The sequence below is a fragment of the Eumetopias jubatus genome, unplaced genomic scaffold (assembly GCF_037043125.1).
Source record: "Eumetopias jubatus isolate StellerSeaLion01/CBP00866 unplaced genomic scaffold, mEumJub1_p1.0 scaffold_6, whole genome shotgun sequence".
NCBI lineage: Eukaryota > Metazoa > Chordata > Mammalia > Carnivora > Otariidae > Eumetopias > Eumetopias jubatus.
This window is the reverse complement of record NW_028274812.1, coordinates 113,496,281-113,515,557: the sequence shown is the minus strand read 5'-3', so window position 1 is coordinate 113,515,557 and position 19,277 is coordinate 113,496,281. Positions and strand designations below refer to the sequence as shown.

The 19,277-nt window shown below is 38.1% G+C and overlaps 1 protein-coding gene across 1 annotated transcript in view; it reads left to right on the top strand.

Annotated features, from left to right (window-relative positions):
* The window catches only part of DNAH8 (dynein axonemal heavy chain 8), a 395,922-nt gene that overhangs the window by 360,994 nt on the left and 15,651 nt on the right, over positions 1–19,277 (top strand). Inside the window, exons 88-90 of the mRNA XM_088024365.1 lie at positions 5,604–5,760; positions 9,526–9,678; positions 9,757–9,946. Coding sequence (XP_087880491.1) covers positions 5,604–5,760; positions 9,526–9,678; positions 9,757–9,946 — 500 coding nt within the window. The remainder of the gene's footprint in view (positions 1–5,603; positions 5,761–9,525; positions 9,679–9,756; positions 9,947–19,277) is intronic.

Here is a 19,277-nt window from a genome sequence, read left to right as displayed (position 1 = left end):
CCAAAGGATACAAAAATAGTGATATGAAGGAGCAGATGCACCCTGATGTTTATAGCAGCAATGTCCACAATAGCAAAATATGGAAAGAGCCTAGCTGTCCATCAACAGATGAGTGGATAAAGAAGATGTGGTAGATATATACAGTGGAATATTACGCAGCCATCAAAAAGAATGAAATCTTGCCATTTGCAGTGATGTGGGTGGAATTAGAGGGTATTCGGCTAAGCAAAATAAGTCATTCAGAAAAAGACAAATACCATATGATTTTAAGAAACAAAACAGATGAACATAGGGAAAAGGAAGGAAAAATAAAATAAGATCAAAACAGGGAGGCAAACCATAAGAGACTCTTAACTCTAGGGAACAAATTGCAGGTTGCTGGCAGGGAGGTGAGTGGGGTAATTGGGTGATGGGCATCAAGGAGGGCATGATGTATGAGCACTGGGTGATATATGCAACGGATGAATCATTAAATTAAAAAATTTTACCCCTGAAACCAATAATACACTATATGTTAACTAAATTGAAAGTAAATCAAAAAATTTTTAAAAAGCTTTATTGACTTATAATTTACCTATCATAAATCATATATTCATTCATTTTAAGTGGTCAATTTAATGATTTTTACTAAGTTTACAGGTTTTTGTGACTATCACCACCAATTTTAGAATATTTCCATCACCCCTCAAAAGAATCCTTATATCCATTTGTAATCAATTCCTGCTACTACCCCTAGCTTCGGCAACCACTAATTTACTTTCTTTCTCTATAGATTTGCCTTTCTGGACATTTCCTATAACTGAAATCATATACTAGGTGGTCTTTTGTGGATGGAGTCTTTTACTTTAGTATAATGTTTTAGAAGCTCACCCATGTTGTAAAATGTACCAGTACTTCATTGCTTTTATTGCCAAACAATATTCCAATATATGAATGTACCACATTTTGTTTATCTATTTAGAAGCTGATAAACATTTGGGTAGTTTCTGTTTTTTGCTGCTATGAACATTCATGTATAAGTCTTTGTGTAGATATGTCTTTTCATTTCTCTTCAATAGATAAATAGAAATATAATTATTGGATCATATGATTAATCTATTCTTAACATTTTAAGAAATTGACAGATTATTTTCCAAAGTGGCTGCACTACTTTGCAATACTGTCCAACAACGTATGAGGGTTCGTTTCTCCACATTCTTGCCAATGCTTGTTATTGTCTGTTGTTTATTATAATCATTCTTGTAGATGTGAAGTGATATCTCACTGGTTTTAATTTGCATTTTTCTAATAAATGAGCATCTCTTCATGTGTTTACTGGCCATTAATATAGCTTTTTTGGTGAAATATCTATTTAAATCTTTTGTCTTGCCTTCCTTCTTGAAAGGTAATTTTGCTTGGTGTATACAATTCTTGGTTTATAGTTATTTTATCCTCACATGTGCAACACACTTTTCCATTTTCTTCTGGCTTCCAATGCTGCTGTTGAGGATTGGCCATCAGTCTTACTGACATTTCTTTCTAGATAGTCTGTTTTTCTCTCTGGTTGCTTTTAAGATATCCACTTTGTTTTTGGTGTTTTACAGTTTCATTGTGATATGTTTACATCTAGATTTCTATTTATTTGTTTGTTTGTTTGTTCATCCTACTTAGGAGGCACTGAATTTCCTGAACTTGAGAATTCAACTCTTTCATCAATCCCCAGTTGTTATTTCATCCCTTATTATTTCTTTTTTATTTTCTCCCTTCTATCTTTCTGAAGATCTCCTGAGATGTACGTTAGAACTTATCACTCTATCCTATATGTCTTTTAATCTCTCTTTCATATTTCCCATTTGTTTTCCTCTGCAGCATTCTACATAATGTCTTCAGATCTATTTTCCAGTTTCCTAATTCTTGGTTGAATCTAATCTGCTGTTTGACTCATTGTTAACTTTTAAGGATAGGCAGAATAATGAACCCTCAAAGATACCCACATCCTAATCCCCAGAACCTGTATAAATGTTACCTTATATGGCACAAAGGACTTTACAGATATTCTTAAGGGTAAGGATCTTAGGATGGGAACCTTATCCTAGATTGTCAAAGTAGGCCCAATTTAATCACATGAACTAGTGGGAGATGAAGGCAGAAGCATGGGTCACAGAGATGAAATGGAAGCAGGAGGAAAGATGCAAAGTGAGAGAGGGACTTGACCTGCCATTGTCATGGGCAGCTAGCAAGGAATTGGGGACCTCAGAAAGAAAGTGGATTCTGCTAATAACTCAAATGAGCAAGGAAATGGATCTTACCCAATAGCCTACAGAAAGGAACTCAGCCTTGCTGACATTTTCATTTTAGCCAGGTGAAACCTATGTCAGACTTATTAACTACAGAACTGTAAGATAATAAATTTATGTTGTTTTAAGACACTTACTTTTTAAAAAGATTTTATTTACAGAGAGAGAGGGCACAAGTGGGGGGAGGGGCAGAGGGAGAGGGAGAGAAGGATTCTCAAGCAGACTCCACAGTGAGCATGGAGCCTGATGCTGGGCTCAGTCCCACGACCCTGAGATCATGACCTGAGCTGAAATCAAGAGTCAGATGCTTAGCTGACTGAGCCACCCAGGCGCCCCAGGACACTTATTTTGTGGTAATTTGTTATAGCAGCAATAAAAAACTAATACTGTTTTTCAATTTTAATATTTTTTAAAATTTCCAAAAGTTCTATTTGGCTCTTTTTCACATATGTCATTCATGTTTAGAGTTTCCTGTTTCATACTTATATTTTAAACCATCCTTTTTTATTTTCTGATATAGTAAAAACATCTTCATAACGTGCATCTGAAAATTTATTATCTATGATCTTTGCAGGTCTGGTTCTGCTTTCTGTTGTTTCTACTGGCTCTTGCTCAAGATAAGAGTTCTTGCTTTGTTTCTTTATGAATTTTTAATTTTTGACTGTGAACTCATGTCTATTGGGAATTAACTGTTGGATTCTTTGAGACCTGGTTGTAGGCACCATTATTCCAGGAAAGGTGTGTGTTGGTTCGACCAGCTGCCACCTGAAACTTCCTGGAAACACCTTAAAATAAATTTCTAGCTTGAGGATTTTAAATTCGTATGAGTAATATGAATGAATGTTAATTAATGCAACAAACCTGGTGAATTAAGAATTCACAGGAAGAGGCAGTTCAAGTTAGCAGCATAGGCAGATCTTGAACTAAACTCCTCCCACAGACACACCATATCTACAGCTACATAGGGAACGATTCCTTCTGAAAAAGACCTGCAAACTAACTGAGTAGCTGTTCCATAGTGAAGTATAAAAGGGCTACATCAAGGTGGGTAGGAGAGGCAGAAATGTCATCTCACCTGAAACCTCACCCCTGGCACAGTGACATATAACTGGGAGGGATCTCATAAATACAGAGCTTCTCCTTGGGAAGCAAGGGGATTGTGCCCCTCATCAGGAACTCCAACCCTTGGGACCTGTACCAGAGAGTCAAATCCCCAAAAGGTCTGGTTTTGAAAACCACTGGGGCTTATATCTAGGAGATAACCCCAAAGGGCTGTAGGGAATTAATATCCTGCTGTTACAGGGCTCATGTGCAGACTCACTCACCCCTGGGACTCAGAGCACAAGCAGCAGTTTGAAAAGCACTTAGATCATATGTGAAGGAGATTCATTTGCTAATCATAAGGCCTCTGCTAGAGGGACAGGAACCTGTTGGGACTCTTGCTAGGGATGGAGGTACTGGTTCGCACCAGTTTTGTGTTCTCCCTCTGCCTTACTAGTTCTGGTAGGAGTGTCCCAACCCCAGTGGCTCCTGTGGCCCTGCTAAAGCCAATAGACACATGCGGCCCACACAGAGTACATCCCTTGCATGCCTGGCCCTGGTAGCCAGGGGTGCTTGCATTTCTGGGCCCCACAGGCCTGAAACAATCGGAGCCACAGTTCTTGATACGTTGCCACCCCCAACGTATGGCACACACAGTGGACTAAAACACACCTCAGTTGTCCTGTGAAAATGCCTATTTACATATTTGCTATCAACTTAAAATAGACTGTTATATTTATAGGCTGTTATATGTGAGCCTCATGGTTAACAAAGCAAAAGTCTATAGTAGATACACAAAAGATAATAGGAAAGGAATCTAACCGAAACACTACAGAAAGTCATTAAACCACAAGGGAAGAGCAGGAGAAGAGAAAAGGAATAGAAAAGAACTAAAGAACAGCCAGAAAACAATGAACAAAATAGTATAGAGCACATACCTAGTAATAATTACTTCAAATGTAAATGGGCTAAATTCTCCAGTCAAAAACATAGAGTGGCTGAATGAATTTAAAAAACAAAAACAAAAATAAAGACCCATGCTGCCTACAAGAGACTCTCTTCAAATGTAAGGACATGCACAGACTGAAAGTGAAGGAATGAAAACTGTTTTATGTAAATGGAAACTGAAAGAAAACTTGGGTAGTTATATCGGACAAAATACACTTTTAAACAAAGACTGTAATAAAAGACAAAGATGGTCATTAAATAATGATAAAAGGGTCAAATCAACAAGAAGATACAACATTTGTAAATATTTGTGTACCCAACATAGGAGCACCTAAATATATAAAGCAAATACTAACAGACCAAAAGGGAGAAACTGACAGCAATACAACAATAGAACAATAGCACAATACAATACAATACAATAATAGTAGGGGACTTTACTATCCTACTGACTCTCAAACTCATGCACACACACCATCTGTGTGTCGACGCCCAGCCACTTCAAGACAAAAACTACGTTTGTGCCTCTCATAGCATCTGGTTGACACAGAAGAGATCTAGAGAGTGAGAACAAAAGCAAGAGAGAGATACAGACAGATTACTCTCTTTTAAAGCATCCTGTTCTTTTCCTCCAAAGCATGTATTACAGTCGTATTGACAAATGCACCCCTCTTCCACTAGATAGAGAGGGGCACCAAGGCAAGGATCTGTTTACCGCCATATTGTAGCACCTAGCTCAGTGCCTGGTACATAATAAATTTTTATTGGATACATGGATTTTAAATATGGGTGGCTGCATTTAGACAAGTGGAACAGATGGATGCCAATAGATTTCTTTGGAAATCATAAAACAAAAGTGGGAAAGTGAGAAAACAAAAGAGAAAATACCAAAGAAATTTTAATAATGTGTAATTCATAGAAGAAATATGAGTGATCCTCTTTGATCTAACAAATTTTCATGTAATTATAGATTCTTATAACCAGTCTATAACTGGAAGAGAATAAAAAGAGTTGTGTTCATTGTCCAACATGAGGGTCGTAGGATAGTGACAAGCAAAATTGGATAGTATTGCTTTGGATTACCAAAGACTTTTGTGGAATGTCTTTCCCTGAAGATGGAAAGCCTTTCTTTTCTGTGATGTTCTTGATGTCTTGTTAGGGGGCAGTAGAATGGGTCTCTAGTTTTTTTCATTCCTGTGGGTTGATGGTAAAGTTTCCTTTTCCCACCTCTTTTTTCTATCTGGCTTTAAGTGATCTTATCAGTTCATTTTAGCTTTGATAATTATCTCTGAGCATACATTTTCCTGCTACATTCTGAAAAGTTCACTCTTTTATCAGGTATCAGAGTAACACTGCTTCTGCTGTTCTTGAAACAATTACCAACATTCAACCCAAAGAGAGTGGAGGCGGTGTGGGAGAGACCCGGGAAGCCATCGTTTATAGATTATCTGAAGATATGCTGAGCAAACTGCCTCCTGATTACATTCCTCATGAGGTAAGCTACACACTTTGCCCCTGGTGTGTACAGGGCTGTCTTTGGGTTCCACAAAACCTAGCATGGTCCTGGGACAGTAAGTTTCACTCCCTCCCTGCTCTGCTCATTCTCACTTCCTTTGCAACTCTTTCTTTTAACCTTGTGGTCTTCTCTTCCTTGCCCCTTCTCAAGCATCTTGCAAACTATGATCTGCACTTTTCCTGACACCTTTCTCCATCCATCTCCTACTCCACTCCATGTTCTCTTTCAATCATCTTTTCTCTGCCCTTTTCCCATCTTTGGATTCCTCTATCTTTGCATCCCCAGACATCTTACGCCTCTAGGCTGGAAACATCTCTCCACCTCTTTCACCCAAGCCTGCTTTGTCCATTCTTTAAACTCATTCCTTGTTTTTGTCTTCTGCTCCCCCCTTCTAGTCTCTCAATTCTCCCAGCCAGGAAAGCAAGCCATTTAAATGAATTCACTCCCCATGTGGATGGCAATAATTTTCTACTTCTTGAACCTCCCAGTTGTTTGCCTATTAACCTAAATCAGTTTTTCTCAAAATATTTTTAACCTCAAGACCCCTTTATGAAATGACTGAGGACCCCAAATAACTTTTATTTATGTGGGTTATAACTACTGATATTTAATATATCATAAATTTAAACAGGCACATTTCAAAAGTCTCTATTAATTTATTGTAAAATAACAGTAATAAACCCCACTACATGTTAACACAAATAACATTTTTATTAAAAAAAGTATGTTTTCCAAGACAAAAAAAATGTATTGAGAATAGTGGGATTGTTTTACATTTTTGCAAATCTCTTTAATGCCTTGTTTAACAGAAGGCAGGTAGATTTTCCTATCTGTTTCTGCATTCGATCTGTTGTGACACCACATGTCACGTAGCTCTGGAAAACTTCACTATACACTCCTGAGAGAAGAGGAGTTAAAAAGTCAAGTGACGTCTTAGTATTACTATGAAAAACATGCAACTTTGTGGACCCCCTGAAAGGATCTCAGGGCCTGCAGGGGTCTTTGAGAACTGCTGATCTAAAAAAAAACTTTAATTGTGAAATTTCTGGGTGGTTAAAAGTTCTGCGAAAGGTCCTTCAATTTGGCCTCCTTCTTCATGCAAGAAGACAGGGTTGTATCCTCTGGTCATCCCCAGAGGGGATGGGCCTCTTCTCTCCTGTTCTCAGTCTCTACCCCTCACTGCTGATGGTCAGAGAGTCCCAGATGGGACTGAGTCAAGTGTAGCTCTTCAAACAAGAAGTGAGAGGCTAATGCCCTAGTGCTGGTAAAACTATGATTTTGTGTCTACCCTGACTTGCATCCTCAAGTCTGGGAAAAATGAACTTGTCAGTTGGGGGCCCTGAGGCTGCTTGAGCTACAGGCCTCCCACTGCAATGGGTACCCTCAACAATAAGAGACATTTCTTGCTTCTTAAAACAGTTTTTGCCTCTGCTATGTAAATGGGTACCAAGGCATTTGGCCAAGATACTGAAATCCATTGCTTCACACAGAGATAATTTTAGTAGGGGGGAAAACATTTTTTTAAATGGATACGTAGTGTAAGTACATACTTTCAATGGTTCATTGTAAGTGATCTTCAGGAGACAGATGAGGCATAAAACCTGCCTTCAAATATTTTAAAACCTGGCATGTTAAGGTGAGATAAAACTCACTCTGGTTGACTAGACCACAGGTTGGTATTACCCGAGGAGGGGTCCAGGATCTTGGGATAATTTGAGCTATCCAGGCTTGGTCAGGGCCACTTCCCCCAGTTCTCTGTTTTGGCAATATTCTAGCAGGGACTGAATGTGAGGGATGTCGCTAAGTAGTTTGCTAAATGGGAAGGAGTTTGTACTGAGGCATCTAAAACTGCTTCCTCTTCCAAGCTCACTTACCTTTTAGTGTCCTTTATTTCATAGAAGAGAGAGATGTGTTCTTGAAAATGTGGCTGTAAAGTGAATTTTGTAAATTGAAATATAATTATACTATTGACTTCCATAGTAAAAACGGAGCCACATTACTAAAGAAGAGACTACCTGGTCCCAGAAACATAATGAAAATCCTATGTAAGACTGCAGCAAATCTTTCATCTTATTAATAAAAAGATAATTTTAGGCTGGAACAATAACCATATTCAAAATAAAATCAGTACAAAGATTAGATTTTCAAGAGTTTAAGTTTTTCCTAAGCATGTCTCTATTGCAAAAGAAGTTTCTTGTTTAAAACCGTGTAAGTAGGGCAAGGTGATTTGTTTGGGGCTGTTAGCATACTAAAAATGTACCTGGGCTATTGATGTGACACTGTAGCCAAGACCTGGGCTTAATTTCCCACTTGTGGGAGTTGCAAAAGTATTTCCATAATTTCCTTTTTCCTTCATTGTGAATTTCTACAGAGTAGTCCTGATTTGACTATATAGGCTAGTCATATATAGGGTGATATATAGGCTATTCAGCCACTGGAGGCTGAAGGGCTTGAGATGAGAATGAGGAGGTAGAGCCTGCAAAAATGTAAGTTCTAGAACCAGGAATTTAGGAGAATGCCTGAAAGTTGGTATGGTGACTAGGTTAGGGACCTCCACCGGCATGTTTGACTGGGATTGCAATATCATTTGCTCTACCTGCCCAGATATTCCCACCCTGGATGTTCGGTTTTATATCACTGATTCCCCAAGTTTGTGCTTCCGCTCTTCATCCCTAATTCATTAGAAGTGGCCTAACTGCAGGAAAGCAGAGGTGTCTATTGCTGAGGTGGACGCTTCAGCATCATGCTAGCAAACCTGTTCTGGAAAATGAGGAGGATGGTCCAGATGAGCCTGAAGCCTATCGTTTCTAACATTCCATGACTCAAGAAGGGGCCATGAGCATTTCCAGCAGAGAAGCCTACAGTTGACTGGCTTTCTGGTGATTTGGTGGACTGGTACATTTCTCTAAATTCTCTCCCACTCCATATGCCGATCCTTACCCCTCCTATATTGGCATCTCTTTGATTGTGGCCAGCAGAAAGTTCAGATCTCTGTATGAGTTCTTGCCAATATCCGTAGTCAATCTTTTCTTGGGCATAGGTCACTAAATTCAAATGTGTATATATATTGGCTTATTTTCCAATAATTGTTATATTTTATTATTCCCAGACCAGATGCTTTTATATTGATCTCTTCAAAATGGTCAATAAATGATATACCAAAAGGAACAAACGACAGGTGCTTAATGGCTCTCACACAAAGTCAAATATTTTTATTGATTAGATTAGGAAAGGTTCTCTTTGGTCACACTAACCAGGGCAACAATGATCTTAGGAAGCTGCAACCAATCATTCATTGGTTACTGCTCTGTAAAGATTTTGGCCGTATTAAATTTCTGTGACATTTTTAATAACGACTCTGTAAGCATTATGAAAAAAACATGCCAAACTGTACTCTTACAAAGGTTAGATTGCAAAAGAATATTTAACTGACACTTAGCACTTAATCATTTGAAAGGGAAAAAAGGTATAATTTTGTTTCAGCTTTTTAAAGTACATTTCCAATTATCAATGAAGTACAATCAGTAGGAAATAAAAACAATTTTAGTTGAACAGTAGTTTCTGAGACCTGGAAATGGGGAATTTAATGTCAAGTTTGGTTCTGCAAGAGATATTTTAGAATCCATTTGGTCTAGTAGAGCTATATCCAGAGGAAGAAAAGAATAGAGAAAGGAGAGGTCATTGGAAGAGAAATGACAGATGATTAAAAAAAATTCCTTTCTTGTATGCTTTTTTTTTTTTAAGGTGAAAGCTCGTTTGGTAAAGATGGGACATCTTAATTCAATGAACATATTTCTTAGACAAGAAATTGACAGAATGCAAAAAGTCATCTCAATCCTTCGCAGTAGCCTGAGTGATCTAAAATTGGCCATTGAAGGAACAATCATTATGAGTGAGGTGAGCTAGGATCTCAGTTGTCATCTCCCTCTTTTGTTGGTTTTTCTCATTCTTATATTTTAACTTTCTCTTTTTCAGAATTTGAGAGATGCCCTGGACAACATGTATGATGCTCGCATACCTCAGATCTGGAAAAGAGTGTCCTGGGATTCATCCACACTGGGCTTCTGGTTTACTGAACTTCTGGAAAGAAATGCTCAGTTTTCTACTTGGATATTTGAAGGGAGGCCCAATGTATTTTGGATAACTGGTTTCTTTAATCCCCAAGGTATGTGCTCATAAGAAAGTGGGCAAAGTTGGAAGATGAGGGTAGTTATATAGTAGCACTGTGTGAAATGCATGTTATAATACAACAATACAGAGGTACGACTTGCTAAGTGCTGGACACATGCTTTCAAAGGTTGGAAACCACAGATGATCCTTCTGTATTTGTTTTACAAATTTGATCTGAAATTCATTCTACTATTGCTTCTACAATAATGTAGGCAGACCTTCCATTTTTCTTTTTATCTGCTTCAGCAAGGCTGTGGTTAGGACATGTGAAATAGTAAAGTTTTGCTCAAATCTCAAATCTTAATTTTAAATTTTTATGAAAATGACAAGCATAAAGCACCAAAATATGTAAAAATTGTTTCTAGATTTCAGGAAATTAGACTGATTTCAAAAATGATCTTGTGGCAAAACTTTTATTGAGTGAACTTCTAGAGTCTGTACCCCCTCAGTTGCCCCTCTGAAAAAAGTGCTTTGTGATTCTGCTGCATTTCTTCCTTCACTCTAGAAATTTTTACTGAGTTACTGACCAGATGTCTATTGACATAATAAATAAATAAATAAATATATATGTATACACACACACACACACATATATATATATATATAAAATTGGTAAGCTCATAAAAACCACCATGGTTAGTGTTTCAGATTTAGAAAATGTAGAGTTCATAAAGTTTTGAAACATGACAACTTTTTTTAAAAAAAGATTTTATTTATTTATTTGACAGAGAGAGACACAGTGAGAGAAGGAACACAAGCGGGGGGATGGGGGAGGGAGAAGCAGGCTTCCCGTGGAGCAGCAAGCCTGATGTGGGGCTCAATCCCAGGACCCTGGGACCATGACCTGAACTGAAGGCAGACGCTTAACAATTGAGCCACCCAGGTGCCCGAAACATGACAACTTTTTGCTTACGACAATATGGATAGTTTTATTTCAAGTAATTCTTTCTTTTAGTTTTTATTTAAATTCCAGGTAGTTAACATACAGTGTAATATTAGTTTCTGGTGTACAATATAGTGATTCATTGCTTCCATGCATCACCTGATGCTCATCACAAGCGCCCTCCTTAATCGCCATCACCTGTATCACTCATCCCCCCACTCCCCTCCCCTCTGGTAACCATCAATTTGTTCTCTATAGTGAAAAGTCTGTTTCTTGGTTTGCCTTCCTCTCTCTGTGTGTATTATTCCCTTTTCTCATTCCCATTCATTTTCTTTCTTAAATTCCACATATGCATGAAATCGATGATATTTATCTTTCTCTGACTTATTTGCTTAGCATAATACTCTGGCTCCATCCACTTTGTTGCAAATGGTAAGATTTAATTACTTTTTATGGCTGAGTAATATTCCAGTGTGTGTGTGTGTGTGTGTGTGTGTGTGTGTGTGTGTGTAACATCTCTTCTTTATCCATTCATCAATCAATGGATACTTGGGCTGTTGCCATAATTTGGTTATTGTAGATAATGCAGCTATAAATATCAGGGTTCATGTATCCCTTTGAGTTAGTAGTATTGGGTATTCTTTGGGTAAATACATAGTAGGGCCATTGCTGGATCATAGAGTAGTTCTATTTTTAACTTTTTGAGGAACCTCCGTACTGTTATCCAGAGTGGCTGCTCCAGTTTGCATTCCCACTAACAGTGCAAGCGGGTTCCCCTTTCTCTACATCCTTGCCAACACCTGTTGTTTCCTGTGTTGTTGATTTTAGCCATTCTAACAGATGTGAGGGGATAGCTCATTGTAGTTTTGATTTGCATTTCCCTTCATGATAAATGATGTTGAGCATCTGTTCATGAGTCTGTTGGCTACCTCTATGTCTTCTTTGGAAAAATGTCTATTCATGTCTTGTGCCCATTTTTTAATTGGATTATTCATTTTTGGGGTGTTGAGTTTCATAAGTTCTTCATATATTTTGGACACTAACCCTTTATAGGATATGTCATTTGCAAATATCTTCTCCCATTCTTTAAGTTGCCTTTTAGTTTTGCTGACTGCAGAAGCTTTTTACTTTGATGTAGTCCTAATAGTTTATTTTTGCTTTTGTTCCCGTTTCCTCAGGAGACATATCTAGAAAGAAGTTGCTATGGCCCATGTCAAAGAGGTTATTGGTCATGTTCTCTTCTAGGATTTTTGTGGTTTCAGGTTTCATATTTGGGCCTTTAATCCATTTTTTAATTTATTTTTGTGTATGGCGTAAGAAAGTGGTCCAGTTTCATTCGTTTGCATGTTGCTGTACAGTTTTCCCAACACCACTTGTTGAAGAGACTGTCTTTTTACCATTGAATATTCTTTCCTGCTTTGTTGAAGATTAATTGACCATACAATTGTGGATTCATTTCTGGGTTTTCTATTCCATTCTATTGATCTATGTGTCTATTTCTGTGCCAGCACTATAGTGTCTTGATCACTACAGCTTTGTAATATAACTTGAAGTCTGGAATTGTGATGTCTCCAGCTTTGCTTTGCTTTGCAAAGATTGCTTTGGTTATTTGAAGTCTTTTGCGGTTCCATATAAATTTTAGGATTGTTTGTTCTAGCTCTATGAAAAATGCTGTTAGTATTTTGATAAGGATTGCATTAAATGTGTAGATTTCTTTGGGTAGCATAGATATTTTAACAATATTTGTTCTTATGATCCATGATCATGGACTGTCTTTCCAATTTTTTTGTGTCATCTTCAATTTCTTTCATCAGTGTTTTATAGTTTTCAGAGTACAGGTCTTTCACCTCTTTGGTTATGTTTATTCCTAGGTATCTTATTATTTTAGGTGCAATTGTAAATGGGATTGATTCCTTATTTTCTCTTTCTGCTGAATTATTATTGGTGTATAGAAATGCAACATATTTCTGTACATTGATTTTGTATCTTGCAACTTTCCTGTATCAGTTCCAGCAGTTTTTTGGTGGAGTCTTTAGGGTTTTCTACATAGAGTATCATGTCATCTGAGAATGGTGAAATTTGACTTCTTCCTTGCTGATTTGAATGACTTTTATTTCTTTTTGTTGTCTGATTGCTATGGCTAGGACTCCCAGTATTATGTTGAAAAAAAGTGGTGAGAGTGGACATCCTTGTCTTATTTCTGACTATAGAGGAAAAGCTCTGTTTCCCCCCATTTAGGATGATATGAGCTGTGGGTTTTTCATAGATGGCCTTTATTATGTTGAGGTATGTTCCCTCTACACATACTTTGTTGAGGGTTTTTATCATGAATGAATATTGTACTTTGCCAAATGCTTTTTCTGCATCTGTTGAAATGATCATATGATTCTTATCCTTTCTTTTATTAATGTGATGTATCACATTGATTGATTTGTGAATATTGAACCACCCATGTAACCCAGGAATAAATCCCACTTGATTGTGGTGAATGATTTTTTTAATGTATTGTTGGATTAGGTTTGCTAGTATTTTATTGAGGATTTTTGTATCTGTGTTCATCAGAGATATTGGCCTGTAGTTCTCCTTTTTTTAGTGTCTTTATCTGGTTTTGGTATCAGGGTAATGCTGGCCTCATAAAATGAATCTGGAAGTTTTCCTTTTCTATTTTTTTGGAATAGTTTGAGAAGACTAGGCATTAACTCTTCTTTAAATGTTTGGTAGAATTCACCTATGAAGCCATCTGGTCCTGGACTTTTGTTTGTTGGGAGTTTTTGGTTACTGATTCAATGTCTTTCCTGGATATCTGTCTATTCAAATTTTCTATTTCTTCCTGTTTCAGTTTTGGTAGTTTATATGTTTGTAGGAATTTATCCATTTCCTCTAGCTTGTCCAATTTGTAAGCATGCATTTTTCATAATATTCTCTTCTAATTGTTTGTATTTCTGTAGAGTTGGTTGTTATTTCTCCTCTTTCATTTGTGACTTTGTTTATTTGGGTCCCCTCTCTTTTCTTTTTGATAAATCTGGCTAGAGGTTTATCAATTTTATTAATTTTTTCAAGGAACCAGGTCCTGGTTTCATTGATCTGTTCTATTGTTTCTTTAGTTTCTATATCATTTATTTCTGCTCTAATCTTTATTATTTCCTTCCTTCTGCTGGCTTTAGGCTTTATTTGTTGCTATTGTCCTAACTCCTTTAGTATAAGGTTAGGCTGTTTATTTGAGATTTTTCTTGCTTCTTGAGGTAGGCGCGTATTGCTAATACGTCCCTCTTAGAACCTCTTTTGCTTATCCCAAAGGTTTGGGACCATTGTGTTTTCACTTTTATGGTTTTCCATGTGTTTTGTTAAATTTCTTCTTTGATTTCATGGTTGGCTGATTCATTGTTAGGTTGCATGTTATTTAACCTCCATGTATTTGGGGTCTTTCCAGTTTTTTTCTTGTGGTTGACTTTTGGTTTCATAGCTACTTGAGATAATTCCTGGCCACAATAAAGTAATGTTGGGTTCTTTACAGTTCAGCACTTTATAGCTCCACTAGTAATCTAAGAAGTATTCACATATACAAGTTTAGGAAGCATTATTGCTACTCACAATATGGTTGAATTTCATAAAATATTAAGTGAAGGAAGTCAAACAGAACACATTACAGTGTGTTATACTGTATACATTGTAGCCTATGTGTAATGTCTGTATACTGTATGATTCCATTTACACAATGAATCAAAATTGGCAAAACAGATCCATAGTGTTAAAAGTCAAACTAGTGGTTGCCCTTGAGAGAGAGGGCAGTGATTGCAAAAGGGCAGAAGAGGATTTCTGGAGGTCAAAAATGTTCCATTTCTTGAACTGGATGTTGGTTACATGGCTATTCTCTTGGTAAAAATTCATCAAGCTGTACACTTATGATTTGTGCAGTTTTCTTTGTATAAATAGTACTTCAAAAATGGTATACTGTAATTGTTCTCTGTGTACATGTATTCATTCACTTCATGCATTTTCAAATATCTTAACATTTTCTAAACTTAAACACTAACTGTGGTTGTTTTTATGAGCTTACAAAACTATACATAGTATACTATTATTTCAATAGGCTTTAGAATTGTAAAGGACAGCTCCCAGATTTCACTTATCTATTATTCTCCCAGAATTTCCATTGAATTTGGGGAGGAAATATTTTTATTATGGTTCTCGGATTTTGTGAATCTACTTATGAGTCTCTCTTTCCTCCTTTACCAGCCCTTGATTTGAGTGAGTTTTCACCAGGTAATTCCTGGCATGAGGACCTGAAGAAATAACACTTAACTTAATTAGGGTTGTCTAACCATCTTCCATTTGCCAGCCCCTCTGCTAGGTGCTTTCAATACAGAGAGATTTGAGACCCACTACATCCCCTAAAAGAGCTTGTAATCTGATTGGTAAGACAGACCCATCAGCAACTTTAACATAATGTGATAAGTGCTCCACCCAAGTGAGAACCAAGTGCCACAGTAGTACAGAGGACAGGGAGATGAATTCTGCCAAGGCAGGGCTCCAGAAGAGCTTTATACGGGAAGCATGGAGTAGGTTTTGCAGGGACTCAAGAAAAAGGGCGTTCCAGCCAGAGGCCTGAGCAAAGACAAGGCATGAGGAAAGGAGGACAGCAGTGTGGCCAGAACTCAGGAAGAGGGAGAAGAGGTGGATGGCAGTGAGGATGGAGCGTGGAGTCTTCTGGGGGGAGGTTAGGCCACATCATAAAGGCAACTGGAAGTCCACAGAGATCAGAAGATAATCCCAGGAGAAGGTAGAGGGTAGACTGGAATATGGAAGTCCAGAGCAAAGAGACTTAACCAGGTAAAGAGGAAGGGACAGATTTGATGGGGTGATTAAATAGGGGATCTTTGAGGGAACAGAGAATGGCAATGGCTAAGATTAAAGGCCTGTTGCAGACAGCACTGGAAGAGGGACAGGCTGGGAGGAAAGCAAGGAACACTGGAATTGTCAGCTAGTACTGGTAGGATTTCCAGGTGGAGAGGTGTGTTGGCCAACTTGGAGTTCAGGAGAAGGGTAAAGATCAGTGATTTTTAAAAAGATTTGAGGTCATTAAGTACATTTTTGATATTCAGAAACCAAGAGAGAAGGGTTGGTTGATCTCTGGCTTTCCATAGATGCAGACCAAGTTAAGTTGTGTATCACAACACACAATCTCTTTCAATGATTGCTTTTTATCCCCATTAGAATTATGACTTAAAATAACAAAGTATTAATATGAACTAATCTTTAATTGTTACTGTTTGTTAAGAAATGTTACAAGTCAGAACTTGTATTTAGAGAAATACAAATACAACATTTGTTGTTTTCTGCCTTGTCAATTTTTGCCATTCTAACTGGTGTAAGGTGGTATCTCAATGTGTTTTTGATTTGAATTTCCCTGATGGCTAATGATGATGAACATTTTTTCATGTGTCTGTTAGCCATTTGTATGTCTTCTTCGGAGAAGTGTCTGTTCATGTCTTCTGTCCATTTTTTGACTTGATTATTTGTTTTTTGGGTGTTGAGTTTGAGAAGTACTTTATAGATCTTGGGTACCAGCCCTTTATCTGTACTGTCATTTGCAGATATCTTCTCCCATTCTGTGGGTTGCCTCTTTGTTTTGTTGACTGTTTCCTTGGCTGTGCAGAAGCTTTTCATATAGTTTCACTTATTTGTGGAACATCAGGAATAGCATGGAGGACATCAGGAGAAGGAAGGGAAAAATGAGGGGGGCGGGAAGTCAGAGGGAGAGATGAACCATGAGAGACTATGGACTCTGAGAAACAAACTGAGGGTTTTAGAGGGGAGGGGGTGGGGGGATGGGTTAACCCGGTGATGGGTATTAGGGAAGGCACTTACTGCATGGAGCACTGGGTGTTATATGAAAACAGTGAATTGTGGATCACCACATCAAAAACTAATGATGTGGGGCACCTGGGTGGCTCAGTCATTAAGCGTCTGCCTTCAGCTCAGGTCATGATCCCAGGGTTCTGGGATCAAGCCCTGCATCGGGCTCCCTGCTCCGCGGGAAGCCTGCTTCTCCCTCTCCCACTCCCCCTGCTTGTGTTCCCTCTCTTGCTGTGTCTCTCTCTGTCAAATAAATAAAATCTTAAAAAAAAAAATCTAATGATGTATTGAGTGGTGACTAGCATAATAAAATAAAATTTTAGAAAAAAGAAATACAAATACAGACATACATCTGTTTTCTTTATTTGTTAATAATACTAATCCTTTCTCTTTTCTTCATTTCTGTTTTAAGCTTAAACTTTGAGTCTTTCTCTCATGGCTCTCCATGTCTTGGAAAGCCCTGGACTCATTTAAGCATGTTACCTTTACACACAAGCACCCAGACATACACCTTATCTATGATTGCTTTCTATTTATAGCATAGAAAAGTGGAGGTCAGCTTTCTCTGCACACTAATCACTTGTCTGCTTCCTTTTCCTTCTCTTGACATGAGAAATAAATTACCTTCTGTTCCATATTACCTGACCAAACCTGGAAAACATAAAGATTACAGCAACTTCATGCATGTTCACAAGCAGTGTGCAAGCAGATAAAGCGCTTTCCAATTGGAAGCCTCTCTGGTCACTATTTGACATAAGTAATTGATTTCTCAGCATGACTATATCTCCTGGGTTTTATATCTTCTAATCCAGTCTCCTTTGATGAAATTTCTTTCTTTGGCTCAAGGTATTTAAGCAAATGGGTTTTTTCAATTAAAAAAAAAATGTTTAAGTAAAACACAATAAATGCACTTTGCAATGAAGCCATAGTTTCATCACAAATATGTATAGTCAAAATCACCTAGGCTATAAAACATATGAAAAAACATTTACACATATGACCATTTGTTTTTTATTCTTATAATAGTACTGTCTGATGTGTGTTTCCCATCATGCCTCTGGTGATTGCTCCTCAGGCCTAAGTGACTTCAAGACCCACGCTGCCACAATGACAGGTGACAGGACTTGTGTGCCTCCACCTGTCTGTGCCTGAGTTGATGCTGTTTATAGCATTGCTCCTTTGCCTTATGGTGGCCTGATATTTTGTCAGTCATACTTGAAGAGGCTGAGTCAGCCGCCATGGAGTGATATTTTCAGCCCCCTTCACAGTCATTTCTTGTAGCAGTTGATGAGCTCAATCATGTGGCAATTAGGTTTGATTATTGAAATGGTCAAGCTCTCTCTACCCATGACCCTATAACATTTGTTTGATGGCTCAGCTTTTGGCAGTGCGTGGATTTGCCTCCCAATGGATTACTCAGGCCCAAGAGAGCCTTTGTGCTCCACTGGGCTTTCCCAGCTGTCATTGATACACATGTTCACATATTGTTTAAGATTGTGCTTCTCAGGATTCTTGAAGGATTTGTTTGGTCCCTGGTTCCCACAGATGTAACTTTTCAGAGCATCACGCACACATGATTGATTCTAATTTGAGTGGGTGTGTCTGTGTCTGTGTCATAAGTGTGGACTATGAATTATGAGCCTGGCTTCAAGTGGGTATTGACCATCTTGCAAAACCTCTTAATTGATAACCATGCTTTACCATTTGACGTTAGGTATGATTCACATGCTGCTAATGCAGGGGCTGAATGTGCTCTCCAGGCCTCACACCTCTATAGGAGATTGAACCATGCAGTATCATTATTCTCCAAATGCGTAGCTCAATCTGGAGCTTGATGCCAATTGGACGCCAATTTGCATTAGTTTTCTGTTTTCTCTTCAGTGTCTCAACAAGCCATGTCAGTCTGTCATAGCAGATACCAGTGACAACTTATATACTAGTACAAATCAAGATTTTCAGAGAGGATTTTGCTGAAGCAAGGGGATGGATACTTTTTGTCCTGTTATCTTTTGTTACAGTAAAAATCATCTGCAATCTCTTGCTTATGTACTTGTTTTCAGGGCAATGTCATCAACTAGCAGCACTCTCTGAATGCTTGTCTTATAAAAGCCTTATGTTTGTTGGATGGAAAATATACCAAGAGTTAATAGAACTTTGGGATTGGAAGGAACTGGGCAATTTCTTCTAATTCCATAACAATCCTAAGCATGCCCCATAGCTACTGTTTGCAGAACATCTGAGGGAAGCCAGGTGAACCTCAGGGTTCTAAACCTCTATCTGAGTGATAGCACTTACCTGCTGTCTCCTCAAACCACAGAATGATAGGAGGACTGGACATCCTAGAAATGCCTTCAGATTGAGTAACAACCTGTCCTCCTTGCCTTCATGTGGGAGGGGCTTAGGTGCACCTGGTTTCAGTCACAACTACATCGTTTATAATTCTAGTTTCTGCACATGGTTATCTTCCTTACCAACTGTCAAATCCCTTGTAATCTGGCCAGACTCATCATTGCTTTCTGCAAGGCCACCAAATCTAGTGACCTTCTTGCCAACTTCATTCCCCTTAACTATACTAGAATGCCAATTC